The sequence below is a fragment of the Curcuma longa genome, chromosome 3, assembly GCF_044706935.1.
Source record: "Curcuma longa cultivar G26 ecotype Majalengka, Jawa Barat chromosome 3, ITB_CL_G26_1.1, whole genome shotgun sequence".
Taxonomy (NCBI): Eukaryota; Viridiplantae; Streptophyta; class Magnoliopsida; order Zingiberales; family Zingiberaceae; genus Curcuma; species Curcuma longa.
In genome coordinates, this window is record NC_133863.1 from 5,185,995 (window position 1) to 5,199,843 (window position 13,849).

The window sequence follows — 13,849 nt, forward strand, 5'->3', positions numbered from 1 at the left end:
CCTTATTAACTTAATAACCTATGTTGCCCAACTTCAAATAGCTTACTCATTTGATAATTTATTTTCTCTCTTCAAGACATTTCCGAGGTCATCACAAGGGGTGCAAAGAAAAGAACGATCAGAATTAAGATCCTTTGTTACAAATTTTTTGGTGATCTTAAGACCTAAAAGTATCACCTTTCTCATTTCCCTATCAAATCTTATTTTTATGCTTTTGTTAATTTCTCATTTTCTTATGTAAACTTGACAGTTTACATTAGAAAAATTAAAAATTTTAGATTTGTTATGTCACTTATGATTTATCTTTATATTTCACTTTTATTCGTTGGGTTGAGCAACACAAGGACTCCGGAGCACCTCTGAGAAACTATCTAACTCCAATGAAAGTTTTAGATGATGATTAACCAGTAAGAGAAACTAAAAGAATTAAAAATATATTAGAAAGGAAGTCAAGATGAACCTTATAGCTAATGTGATCGCCATTGACGATTTGAAGAAAACAATAAAGTAGACTGGTAGTTATTGGACCTTCTGGCCTTATTCAGTTCTTCATGATAAAGTATACCTTGACCCTTAGCTATAAGGGCCTTTCAGACGTTCTTGGACGAAAGCATAAGGCATGCAGGTGTTGCAATTTATGGAGAAAAGGAATGGTCGCTAATCTTAGTCTCCGTAGCGTTGACTCGTGGTTTTGCGCGTGGGCCCGCCCCGAAATTATTGTTGGCCAGTCCTATACGTTGTTCTGTGAGTCAACGAAGCGTTGACTTAATGGATTGAGCTGGCTAGCGTCTCTTCTCTTCTCTGGTTTCTCTCATTTTCTTTTTAAGATTTCTTCGAGCTTGTTGTAGCGCAATCTCAACACAAACTTTTACAGAACGACATCAAATTTAAGGAACAAATCTAACAGCCTTCAGCATGGGAATCTAATCTAGGGACAAAATTTGCTGCACCTTTGTTATATTAATATATCAATTTAACTTTCAATGAGACTTGAAACGAACATTTCAAATGATTAATTATTCATTTAATTTATGTAATCTAATTTAATATACTGCTTATTCCAGAGTCCATAAACTCTTCCCGCATCAACTTTAAGAAGGAAACGAGATCAAAAATCATGACATAAATTTTTCTAAAGTTGAACTGGAAGTTCTTACAGAAGAGAAGATCAATTGAAACAGTAGTTGATTAAAGTTAAGAACTACCTTCCGGTGGTGAGGCTTCCGAAGGTATTCGTCGGCGTGCTGGACATGGAACCCTGAGGCGCCGGCACCAGCGGCTCGAAAACCGGCAACGGCAACGTCTTCGGGAGGCTCGGTATCGTCGTTGCCTCGAACCTCAGAGCTTGGATGGCCTCTCTCATGGAGGGCCTCTGCGCCTGGTCGGGGTGCGCGCACCACAGCCCCACCAGCATCAGCCTCTCCATCTGCACCTCGAACTGCGCCTCCTCGAACTGCGCCTCCAATCTCCGGTCCGCCGCCTCCATCAGCCGCCCCTGCCCGTTCATGTCCCACACCCACTCCAACAGCCGCACCTCCTCCTCCGCCTCCTTGTTGTGCTCCACCGCCCGCCGTCCCGTCGCGATCTCCAGCGCCACCACCCCGAAGCTGTACACGTCCGACTCCTTGCTCGCCTTCCCCGTGTGGAAGCACTCCGGCGCCAGGTAGCCCAGCGTGCCGGCGACCCCCGTGGCGTGCTGTCCTTGCTGGTGGTCCACCAGCCGCGCCAGCCCGAAGTCGCCCAGCTTGGCGTTGAAGCTCGAGTCGAGCATCACGTTGCTGGGCTTGATGTCCCGGTGCACCACGCACTGCTCCCACTCTTCGTGCAGGTACAGCAGCGCCTTCGCCAGACCAACCGCCACGTTGTACCGAATCTCCCATGGCAGCGACGGCGACGTCTGCCGCCGGAACAGGTGCCTATCGAGGCTGCCGTTGGGGAGGAACTCGTACACCAGAAGGAACTCACCGCGCTCGTGGCACCAACCTAGGAGCTGCACCAGGTTCCGGTGGCGCAGGCGGCTGATGATCTTCACCTCCGACGCGTACTCCTTCCGCCCCTGTTTCGACGCGCTCGATATCTTCTTAACCGCCACTTCTATGCCGGACCGACTTAAGAACCCCTTGTAGACGCCGCCGAACCCTCCCTCGCCGAGCTTCCTCTTCTCCGAGAAGTTGTTCGTCGCCACCGCGAGCTCCCGGTAAGAGAACCGCCGCGGCCCCGTCCCCGTGCTGAACTCGTCGTCCATCGACTCGCCCAAGCTCAAATTGCTATCTTCGCCCTTCGATCTCCTCCGCATCAATCGACACCATAGCAACGGAAGGCGCGCAAAGGTCACGCCTTTCTCAAGGCTTAGTATAATCCAATACAGGATCTTGGTCCTCAACGAGCCTTCTCCTCTCCAAATGTAGAGTATCAGCGCGACCAGAAACAGAGCAAGGATCAAACCGACGACCGAAGCTACCATCCACAGTTTGAGGGTAAATTTCTTCCTTTCCAGCTCGAGATCGGAGGTAAAATTCCATCTCGTGATCCTCTGAAGAACCGCTGCCGATCCATTGGTAGCGGAGAAGCCCACCAGGACTTGATCCGGCAAGACTTGCCTCACATCCACCTGATGAGTAAGATTCAGAGAGCTGGAGTTGGGACTAGCCTTCAGTTCCTCGACGTGGACGGCGAGAATCTTGGAGATCGCGTTGTAGGAGACTCGGGCGGCGAGCGTGTCATTGCTTGCGGCGGCGGTGCCGTTGGAGATCGAGCTCGCCCGGAAGGAATCGAACTCCACGGCTAGAAGGAAATCGGGGGACGTCGAGGTGCCATTGGACAAGTCGATCGGATTGGAAGTTCCGTGGTCGAACGAGTCGATCGGGGCCAAGAAGAAGGCGAAGCCGCCAAAAGGGGATGAGTTCGTGGCGCCGCCGCTGGGGAAGGAGACGGAGAACTCGAAGTAGGTGGAGAAGTTAGTCGTCTCGTTGGTGGCGGCGCGCCACAGCGGGATGGGGTAGGCGTAGTAGGCGGTGGCGGAAGCGGCGGGTCCGCCGTCAGTGAGCTGGAGGGAGCCGCCGGATCTGTTGCCGGCGAAATTGATGGCTGGCTCTGATTCGAAGCTGGAGAAAGTAAAGCCGATGCAAGATGAGGTGGGAACTCGTGCAAGGAAGAAGGAAAAGAAGGCTAAGGAGGCGAGGAAGAACAAAGACATGATTTTGGGAGGAAGAGGAGGAGGATTGGAATGGCAAACCTTGAGCTTTGATGAGTAGGTTGGAGAAGGCATTTGAGTAAGATTGTGGAATTGTCTTCCTGCAGAGTTTCCACGTTGACTTCGTGGAGACTTCTTCTGGTTGGTTGACTGGAAAAGTTCATTGCCGTGTGAGAATTCCCCGTTTTAACTAAAAAAAGCAACATAATAATTTAATTGCATTCACATACGAAAATAGTGTTCTATGCCGTCAAGGCAACTCTGCTACAAATTAGCAATTAGGGAAACATGAGTTAAGTTAGATACACTCATTAAGGCAGTTCATGAACTCAACAACATAGATATAAAAAGAGTGATTACAAGTACAGCAACTTACCTGAGAGCTAGAACGGCTTTAACTAAAGGTATTAAGTTCCAAACTAGACATACCAAAGATATTAAGTTTGAGAGGAATGTAAAACATAAGGACGAAATGGGTTTTGGTCTAAATTGAACCACCCCTATCTATCAAGGGTTCATCGATGCTAAACGGCTGATACATTGCAAGAATGAAGAATTAAGCTATCTTGACTGCGTTAGTTGGGAGGATGCTCAAATCTGCCTAAGCCGATACACTCTTATGCCTTATATAGGCAAGAGAATGAAAGTAAAGGCAATTACTAACCGTCATAAGTGCAAAGTGGGTTCGCCCAAAAAATAGGTAGGTATGCCCAATAATAGGTAGGTAGTCTTCTTCCCCCAAATGATTGAATCTTGGCTTCTACAGTGGTCTCTGCTTTACTGAAATCACTACAAGTACGGTACCACAAAAGGATTGTCAGAAGATAACTTGGGGTTATACGATATGCATATGGCAGGCATCAAAAGCTACAAGGAGCACGTAGAAACATGAGAATTTATGGCTTTCCAAAATAAGATAGAAGGGAAGTCTGCTTGTCATCAACATTCTTGACCCTCCGTGCCTTCTTTAGTAGACTGGAGCCCTTCTCTGATCTTGATTCAGAATCAAGAGGTATTTCTTGGGTTTGTCTTTTGGTACCAAAGATATCTGGTGCTGCATTTTCTTTCTTGAGCAAACCATCCGAGCTATACTTTTCATCCATGTGATGTTCACAGTCTTCTTTCATGCAATTAAACATATCATTCTGCGAAGATTCTTCTTTAAAATTGGCAGCATTTTCAGTTCTGCTAGCATCTTTTTTGGTATCATCGACTCCGTCTACTTTTGGAGTAAATTCTAAACGCTTACTGTGTTCTTCCTCCATCTGGTCCTTTCCATCAGCTTTCTTCGTGAAGAAATTTGCTATTTGGTTGAACTTAATCTGCATTTTATAGAGCAAGGAATAAACTGTAAGTAGTTGTTATGAGATGCAAAGAATTAGACTAACTATTTATCTAACTAATATCCAAACATTTAACTTTACCTGTTGGAAATTCTAAGGGGTACCATATAGATCATCTTTGGTTTAGTTTACAACGAATTGACAACTATTACCAAACTTTTAACTTTTTTAAGAAATACGCCTTCTTGATGTTCCAATACTAAGTCATCAAAATTAATTCCTTGTCAGCAAACCTGCTAGTTTATGCACATGGCTGACACAGCTACCCCCTGGAACTATAAAACGTGGCATTTGTATGCCAAATTATGGAATAACCAACTCTAACTTCGGCATCAGATTTATTAATCTCCATAAGATCTTAATACAGACCTTATAATGAAGTAATAAATTTCTTGAGTTCCTATCCCAGAGTAAGCACTTACTCAAATCCATCATATTCAGATTATAGAAAGCTGTCAAGGATGTTAGATTAGTGACTCTACAGTTACTAATATATTGACTACAATAGGCACTTATGGATGAAATAATGATCTTGAGGTCATTCATGATAAACACAAGCATCATAATTGCATCTAGTAAAATTATGAGAGATTGTATGAGTATCAAACTTATTATAAAATTTGTCATGTAAGAAAGTTGTTTGGCATCTACTTGCTGAAGCATGACGATTTAGTAGCAATAAGTCCTGTTTAATGTCTTACAGGAATACAGATTGTCCCAACTAACAAATATAGCAATTCGTACAACCCACTATTGAAGTGATGCAAGTTAAGATTATACCTCTTTAATGCAATCAGGCCCATCAAAGGATGGTTTGCCAACTGCAGTGGTCACAGGATACCAAACCTATTCAACAGTTTGCAAACAAACAACTGAGACCAAATTAGCAATGGAATCAAATGAAACAAGAATAAAATCAAAGAATCGAGTCATGCAGCCAAGCCACCATGAAAGCAAATGAAGAAGAAAGGGGACTGCTTTCAGGGTTTCAGGAATTTATTTCTAGAAAAAAAAAAATAGGTAAAGGAATAATCAAAAAGAAATTTTCCGAAGAAATATTCATTGAGAACATAACATTTCGTTGCTGCAAAAGTTGAATGAGCTTGGGGGCATATTAACAAGTCTGATAAAAAAAAAACTAAGTTAATAGCGCCTGCATAATGACTAACCAAATCTGCATCCTCGTATGGCCTAAGTACAGTTTCAGATTTTGACATGGCATTGTTTAACCATACATCAATGGAAACATCATCCCCCAAGATCACAGGCATTCTATCTGCAGTTAAGTACACATTCTTGAGTCAACAAAGTACATTAAAATTGAAGCTCAAAAATGGAAATAAAAAAATGAAAATTTTGGCTGACGAAAGTTGTCAAATTAAGATACAAACATATTCCACTGTAATACTCTAACAAGAAGAAGCATGACCAAGATGTAAGCACAGAGATCAAAATTTGATGATTATAGGTCATGCACCTGATATAGTCCCACTATTTGGAATTTTTCTCTCAAGATAAATTTAATAACCAATATTACACAGTTTCCACTCTAGAAAGTAGTCAGTGTTTTTCATGAATATCCATCCACGAAAACAAGTTGTTCTGATTGAAAGTCTTTTTTCTTCAATTTAAATTTACAACATGAGATCAAAAGAGAACTAAAAATGGTAATTTTGAAATCAAGGGGTATACAGAATACCTTGAATGGCAAGGTACATATAGCTTTCTCTTTTTGTTGAAGTTAATTTGATAAGCAAATGTGGATAGAGGACAAAACATATCACAACCAAAACTTCATTTCACACTATGAAACCACTGCAGTAGTGTTTTGATACTCGCAGAAAATTTTTCCATGTTGGTTTCTTTGTTCAATGTGCCTTGAGCATACAGAATAAATCATTTGAGACAGGGGACATGTACTAATTACATTTTATAAATGCTTAATGTTTTGTTCAACATAGTAGTACTAAATGATCATAAAATCAAATCATGTGTCTGTAACAAATTTTAGATTTTTATTCTAACAAACCAAGAATCTTGAGAGTTGCTTCTAGTGACCCCATCTATCCAAAGTCTTCTAAGGCATTGTTTAGCAGTTCTCTATAAAGGTGATTCCTTTAGACAAGGAGTAACTGACTTGTGAATTAGATTCTTCCATAACAATTAAGAAACTGATGAATCTGAGCAAATCTGAAGGAAAAGAACACGAGCATACCATGAAGCCACTGCAAGGACTTTGATGAACCAATGGTCAAAATTGTAAAAGTGTACAGAATATCCCCTGTGGAAAAAACAAAACCAAAAGCATTTAATATATTGGAACCAAGAACAGGTGTCAAACCTGTGCAAACATAATCAAATGGGAAGACAACAATAAGCGAACAAAAGCAACAGCGAAGATACCACTAGAAGGATATAAATCTTAAACTACCCTTTATGAAATGAAAAGATATAACCTATCTCCAACTTGAAGTTTAAGTCAAATTCAACATGCACAATGCTTGATTCCAAGTTAAGGAACACCTTTGTGACATCATGTGAGTCGTCCTATGAGCTACGTATCTTCAACAAAATGCTGCCTTTTCAGATTACAAATTTGCACAAAACCTATGTAATCATTAAACTATCTAGTGTAGTTCCAAATAGGGCATGTTATTAAGATACACCTTCGTTAGTATAAAATGTGTTGTCCTATGAGCTATGGATCTTCAGCAAAATGTTGCCTTTTGGATTACACATTAATAATAATAAGTAATAGTATTAAAATTATTATTATTATTAATGTGTAATCTTAAGAGGCAACACATTTTCCAAAAGTAGGATATGTTTTAAGATGCATCTTTGCAATTGTAAAGTGTGTGGTCTTTTGAGCTATGTATCTTCAGCAAAATGTTGCTTCTTAGGAACACACATAATAATATAATAGAAAATATTATTATCATTATTATTAAGGATACACTTTCAAGACACCTTCATAATTATTATTAAGGATATACTATTAAGATGCACCTTTGATTTGATATGAATTTGAAGACCCAAAGTGTATGATTCATAAGTTAGAGCCACTTCTTTACACATTACCATATGCTAAGATATGCTGATTGCCAATTGACACTCTCAAAATACCGTGTTTTAAAACCATACACAAGGATTACAACCATAGCATATCATGTCTCCGGCATCAGAGACTTAAACATTGCTCTTTTGCCCATTTTCCTTTTACAATCTTCTTTTTGCAATCTAATGTTCATAATGACTGTGTTCTTGCATCTAGCTTTTACCACATTATCATAACATAAACAAAAAAAGGAGGCTCAAGTTATTGCCAGCTGTATGTGAATTGACCAAAAGCATAAAGCAAAAATTGGGCAATAGCCATATATTCTCAATACAATTAACAAAAATGGTCAACTATAAAACAATGGATAAAAAACTAGATATTTCTATTCTTGACAGTATAATTTATTTTATTGATGAACTTGGGTTTTTATCCCTGAAGAAATGTCTGCAAGCGGCAGTTGCTTAAGTATTTTACCATTAACATTTCCATCTTGACCATCGTAGCCATCTCTTTTAAGACACAAAAAAACAATCAGTAAACTGACCTTCTGAGCTCTTCCAAGAGTCATATAGAGCAGCAAACAGCAGAGGTCGACTGTCTTTGAAATGTATATAGTATGGTTGCCTCTTTGAGGCATCCTTCTTCCACTCATAGTATCTACATTCATGCAGTATCACAATGATGACAAGTTACTAAACAAGATAATGAGACCGAACATGAAGCTTAACCTTAAGATCCTGATTGCTTTCACAGAAAAAACTTCTCAGTGGAAATAACATATCCAAACACAATATTAATTTTAAAAACAAAGTGATATAAGTATTTTAAAAACAACAGCACACAAAAAAAAAAAAACAAGTCACTCAGTTGTGGCGTACCCTTCTACTGCCACAATGCATCGATTAGCAGGTAGAAGTCGGCAAAAGGAAGGTTTCTCCTTTATTGATTCTGAACGAGCATTAAACTGCATATAAGGAGAAAATAAAGCCTGACTTTGCACAAGAACAGTATACTTTGTACTAAGTACAACACTGGAAGAGCATACCCAATCATAAAAATAAACAATGCACTGAAGGAAAGATCATCCTTTCCTACAAACAATGTTCCACAACTTTCATGGAGTATTTTTGGCCATGAGTAAACACCAGACTTACTTCTGACATCTTTGAAAATTTAAAGACAGTTTGGCAGTGGGCCGATTCTGATAAAAAAAAAAAATATGAAAGTAAAATAGTGGAGAAGAAAATCAGGATAGACCAAGCAGCTTTCAATGCTCCAAGGAAATTAACCTCAAACAAGTGCAGACTCTAGTATTAACACAAACCACCTGGACCAAAATTCTTTGGAAAACAAATCTAAACCTAACTTGCACATCAAAATAAAGATTAAAAAGTGTTGTTTCCATCTTATTTCCAACTTTTTCGCTAATAATTTCAGAGACTTCAGCTGATATTTTTGGCCAAAAAAAAAAGCATCAGCGTTGTAAAGACCCTTACGACCACTCCAAATGAACCCCCTAAAATTTTGTAAATTTTGGATCACATAAGTTTCTAGTGCCGCATCAAAAAAGTTAAGTCAACAAACGTAAGCTAATACAGCTCCAATACCATTTTGTAGTGATCAGGCTTCTCAGTCTTCTTGGTGAAGCTAGGAACGAGGCCCCACTTCATGCAACAAATGGAAGGCGATGCCTCCGCTTCCCCTGTCGTCCTCTCCAACAGCATCACCGGCAGGTACGCCCCAGGCGAAACATTGTATGACGGCCGATAACTGCAAGCGGAAACCAAACAAAAGCCAACAACTAACATCTTCAAACGAGAATCATACAGCCAGCGTCATCAACAAAAAAAAAAAGATGAAAATCACGATTTCGCTCACCGGTCGATTTGGTGGGTGGGGATTGAGGCAGCAAATCCACAAGCCCTAGCGACCTGGTCAGAGTTGAGAGTGCAACGAGCCCTCCCGCACATCGCTATTGCTGTTTACACTCTTTCCAACTCGCTCCCGGAGCTGCGACTCGTATACTTCGTCCCGTCGTCTCCCGCAGCTCTCTCGGGTCACGATCGATCTCGTCGGAGAAGGAAGACGAAAACAGGCGCGATAAAATATTTACGTTGCGTTTGATGATGTCGACAGTACTGGTGTAACTGGGCCGGGCCGGGATAGGCTGGGCCGGCCCAACACCACTCTCCCCTAAACGCGTGACTATTGCGGGCTTCTCCTCGGGGCGGCGGAACTGGGATCCGAGACAAACCATTTAATATTTTGTACAAATATTTTTTTAATTTTAAATTTACTCCATGTCTTCTACCGATGACTTGACTTTCTGCAATGTTAACAATAGAAAAACCTTTTTATCAAACAAGAGGTCCATAAGAGTATTTAATCGGCTTTTCTTTTAAATTTCTATTTTATGGTTTAAAATTTAGGAGGATATATTATTTTTTAAAAAAATCAATTCTCTATAAAACGCCTGTCGGGCCTCAGATCGCATTTCCATCTGCCAGTTTCTGCCTGCCGATGGAGGTATGTGAAAATGGCTACAGAGGCAGAGAAGTTGCACTGGCTGCTCGCTAGCTCCCTGAGCAGCTGATGCATGCAATACAATTGTTCATCGTCGTCTTTAAAATCTCCTGGCAATTGCAGGACACCATGAACAGGCGCCACCACTACATTCCGGCCTTCGGTGACTGGGACTACTCCAGCGATCTCCCCATCACGCAATACTTCGAATCAGCGATGCAGGCAGGTTTGGTCCGAGGCCATTTCCATGGCGAAGAACCCTCTTATGACCATCTCTTCAGAGCTTCTCACAGCATGAAGCGGCGGCAGCAGGAGGAGGCTCCCTGGACCAGAAAGGTGATCCGTAGATCGTAATTATATTCGCTTTGCAGATCTTATTATCGCAATTAACTTTGACTTAACGTTAAGGCGAAGAGAGGAGACCAGAAGCAGAAGCAGAAGCAGAGAGAGCAAGAGAGGAAACAGGGGAAGGTTTATGATGCCGTGGCAGCACAAGCAAGGCCCAGAAGAGCTCCAATGGCGGTGGATGAAGATTTGTACAAAATCCCTCCTGAGCTCCTCCACAAGAAGCCTAGAAGGGTGAATTAATTATTTTCCCCCCATTTTTATTATTTATTTTTTATGTTTTGCATCCTAATTACGTTCTTACATTTGAGTTCAGAAGAGAATGTTGAAGAGCTTGTGGTCTGGTTGCCTGGGAGGCTGGGACTAATTAAACTGCATTGCATGAGAAGGATCAGTCAATCTTGCACCTCTTTTATGTATGTCTGTTTGGTTTTGCTCTTCTTTTCTTCCATCGCTATGTAAAATCAAATGTAAGAAAGATGGTGAAACAAAAAATCGAACACTTTCTGAGAAGCCAAAGCAGGTGTCTCTGTGTAGTGCTTGTTCATTGCATGACTTACAGCGATACAAACTCTTTAATTTCCAGATGACCATTTTTAGCCAGGCCAGTGCTTGTTCTTCACCCCAGGAACCAGAAAGCTCCTGTGTGTTTCTTTATGATCGAAATTGAAAAATCCTAAAGCAAGGGAGTTTCTAGCTAGCTAGTTAATGGCTGTCCTTTGACTGGAAGGCAGTGCAAGGACTAGCGTCGCTGTTGTTGACTTGTGAAAGAAAGTGGATTGGAGGTGTTGGAGAAGAATACTAATTTGCCGTAAAGAGTCGTTTGAGTGCTTCCAAAAGTCCATGGCTCTTCAGTATCATCAGTCCCTTCGCACTTCCTTTCATGCCATGCACGTCTTCTAAAACTTTGAGCCTGGTTTGACATAATGGGCTTGTTTGAATTATACTGCAATGATTTATACTGGCAAAGCCACCCACATCGATCATCTCCTACAAGTCGTGTGTTTAATTGACTGCAGAGAGCAGGTACCACTAATTAAGCACTCGACTGTTGACACATCAAGAATATAGTAGCACTGTTCGACTCATCGTCGCCATTAATATCCATGCATGCAGTTTCCACACCTTCAAGCTCTTCTTTTTAAGCCACAAGAAATTCATTCATGCGACCGAAAGATTGAACAATCATGGGCCACTTTGGGTGGATGCATGCATGCTGACCTACTTACTGTCCCTTTCTTTCTCTCAGTGGCTCTTATAGCAAGGCCAGGAGAACTGAAGCTTGGTGAAGATCAGCAATAAATTTGATCTACTGGCTTTCTTTTCTCTCAGAAAGGTTTGGTGAATATAATGGGTCTTCATATATGAAATTATAGCATATGTCATGGTACAAACAGCAGTCTTTGTTAATTCATATTGACCTTGGAGACAACCAAAAGATTGATAACGCTCAAATAAATAAGTTGAAGGATGAGGAGCTAATAATATATTAATGATATGCTGTTGGATAGAAATCCAGTGGAGTTTTATCTTGGTCGACTGATAGTGATATTATATAATGAAATAGACATATGAATAAAGCTTAAACGTTGCTGATGAGATAAACAAGAGAGAGCAATTGGTGTTTGGTCGCTCGCTCCCGATCCCATGCAGGTTCATGACTCCAGTTCCCGCCTCCCCATGCACGTGCGTCCATGTGTGGGTGATTGCTTCACGTCGACGGAGTGGGGAAGCGCGCGGCGCAAGAAGGCCCGCAGCCACCGCCGTATCTACCGCTGGATCGCGGACACATGCCGCAGATTCTCCACAATATCCGCAGATCCGATGCCGACAGGCGGCGCATTCCCTGCTACAACGTGAGGCGGAAAGCATACACGCAGCACCCCTCCAGAGACTGTCATTGGTTAACGATGGCCTTAATCAGCGTCTTCGTATAACCTAATTAATTTTGTGTTTGAAGTTGTAGATCTCTCTCGAACCAGATTTAATCCATTTTAAAATTATTTTTTTATTCATCCAAATAAGGACATTTTAACAAGTCTGCCAGTGAATTTATGACTCGTACTAATATATTCTACCGCGTCAGAATTAATTGTTCGGATGCAGTCTTCTATCCGGTGGACTGGAGGTTGCATCCTTCATTTATTGTTCTCGTACTGTTTGAAATTCTGTAGTACGAATTCATTACTTTGAAGATCATGCAGTACTTCCTTCTTTCATCCGAAAGCACATAGTAGCTAACTGTAACAATGAATTCAATATATACATTCTACTTCAGTACAATTATTATTATTAGTATTATTATATATATAGTTCTATCTTATCAAAATTAAACAGAACATAAAAAAAAAATGAATTGAGAGTGAAAATCTATCTGCGACGACGAAATCAGCGGGCCGCGTTCATGGGCTTCTGATAGTGGGCCGTTAGGCACGTTCTTTTGGGCTGGATCACAGATGGCCCGACTCATTTATACCTCCAGTTCTCAACATAGAAGCCGGCAGGTAGGCTAAATCACTAAGCAACGTAATCGTGCCATCCTTTTCCAATCGTGTGGGCCGACAGGTAGGCACAGCGGCCCTGCCCGTTTACTTTTTTTGGAAGAGTTGATTACCTTTGAAATATTTGGATTTAAAAAAAATGGAAGGAACATGGGCATGGGTGATGAGGTGACTCAGTAGCAGTGCACATAATTGATCGATCTCGTTCTCATCGCTGATTACATTAAAGTCATGGACAAGTTAGAGAGCAGCGATGATGGACGGCACTACCATCTTCTCGGTAGAAGCCTTTGTGTCGGCTAAAGTGGTGATGACAGCCAACTAGATAAAAGAAGGATGGATGGATCAATCATCAAAGCACATCTTCTCGTATGCATCAATAATTATATGGGCCTTTAAGGATTATAGACATATATAGTTGGTATTTACACGATTGGCGTGGAGTGCCAACAATAAAAACAAAATAAATAATTGTTGAATTCTTAATCGATTTAGCTTTATATATATATATATATATAGTTTGGGAATTGGAGTTGGAATTGAGTTCGTTCGATGATAAGTATGGTTTGTCGTGAGGCATGACCGGATGTGCCCATCCATTTCCATCGCGATCGCATGTCACATCGAATCCACTTATCGATACATCGCTAAACGAATTATTGAGGTGGCTGATGTGATTAAGTTAAATAAATTTTAATTAAAATTTGTTTATGTTTATTTAAATTGAATAAAAAAATAAAATAAACTTAAATAACTATTTTAATGGGCTGATTCATTCTGAAGTCCGTGGCACGTCAGCTCAGAGCGGACCCCACATGGGCTGCGCCCCCGGCTCTGCGACAGCGTCAGCGTCGACTCATCCTCGCATGGCAGCGGGCCCACC

General features: G+C 41.2%; 3 protein-coding genes across 3 annotated transcripts; 1 reads left to right on the forward strand and 2 right to left on the reverse strand.

Annotated features, from left to right (window-relative positions):
• Positions 1-1,118: 1,118 nt before the first annotated feature.
• Positions 1,119-3,898, reverse strand: LOC141825635 (L-type lectin-domain containing receptor kinase IX.1-like). The gene is made up of 3 exons (XM_074713021.1): positions 3,858-3,898; positions 3,236-3,383; positions 1,119-3,104 (listed from the first exon to the last, which is right to left on the reverse strand). Exons 2-3 carry the CDS (start codon positions 3,355-3,357, stop codon positions 1,202-1,204), a joined length of 2,025 nt encoding a protein of 674 aa, XP_074569122.1. The 5' UTR covers positions 3,358-3,383; positions 3,858-3,898; the 3' UTR covers positions 1,119-1,201.
• Positions 3,899-3,925: 27 nt separating this feature from the next.
• Positions 3,926-9,653, reverse strand: LOC141825636 (uncharacterized). The gene is made up of 8 exons (XM_074713022.1): positions 9,476-9,653; positions 9,205-9,367; positions 8,476-8,561; positions 8,142-8,254; positions 6,752-6,817; positions 5,706-5,812; positions 5,317-5,382; positions 3,926-4,515 (listed from the first exon to the last, which is right to left on the reverse strand). Exons 1-8 carry the CDS (start codon positions 9,565-9,567, stop codon positions 4,090-4,092), a joined length of 1,119 nt encoding a protein of 372 aa, XP_074569123.1. The 5' UTR covers positions 9,568-9,653; the 3' UTR covers positions 3,926-4,089.
• A 596-nt stretch (positions 9,654-10,249) lies between these two features.
• LOC141823127 (uncharacterized) lies at positions 10,250-10,832 on the forward strand. The gene is made up of 3 exons (XM_074710395.1): positions 10,250-10,456; positions 10,529-10,699; positions 10,782-10,832. The coding sequence occupies exons 1-3, from the start codon at positions 10,250-10,252 to the stop codon at positions 10,830-10,832; spliced, it is 429 nt and encodes a 142-aa protein (XP_074566496.1).
• The last annotated feature ends 3,017 nt before the right edge of the window (positions 10,833-13,849 follow it).

Excerpts from the sequence above, each read along its gene's own strand:
- LOC141825636 (XM_074713022.1), bottom strand. The coding sequence starts at position 9,567 with ATGTGCGGGAGGGCTCGTTGCACTCTCAACTCTGACCAGGTCGCTAGG. Across the intron at positions 6,818-8,141 it reads CTCTTGGAAGAGCTCAGAAG|GGGATATTCTGTACACTTTT; the intron begins GTCAGTTTACTG and ends TTTTTTCCACAG. Across the intron at positions 5,813-6,751 it reads GTCCTTGCAGTGGCTTCATG|ATAGAATGCCTGTGATCTTG; the intron begins GTATGCTCGTGT and ends ACTTAACTGCAG.
- LOC141825635 (XM_074713021.1), bottom strand. The coding sequence starts at position 3,357 with ATGAACTTTTCCAGTCAACCAACCAGAAGAAGTCTCCACGAAGTCAAC. Across the intron at positions 3,105-3,235 it reads CCTACTCATCAAAGCTCAAG|CTTCGAATCAGAGCCAGCCA; the intron begins GTTTGCCATTCC and ends TACTTTCTCCAG.
- LOC141823127 (XM_074710395.1), top strand. The coding sequence starts at position 10,250 with ATGAACAGGCGCCACCACTACATTCCGGCCTTCGGTGACTGGGACTAC. Across the intron at positions 10,457-10,528 it reads AGGCTCCCTGGACCAGAAAG|GCGAAGAGAGGAGACCAGAA; the intron begins GTGATCCGTAGA and ends CTTAACGTTAAG. Across the intron at positions 10,700-10,781 it reads TCCACAAGAAGCCTAGAAGG|AAGAGAATGTTGAAGAGCTT; the intron begins GTGAATTAATTA and ends ATTTGAGTTCAG.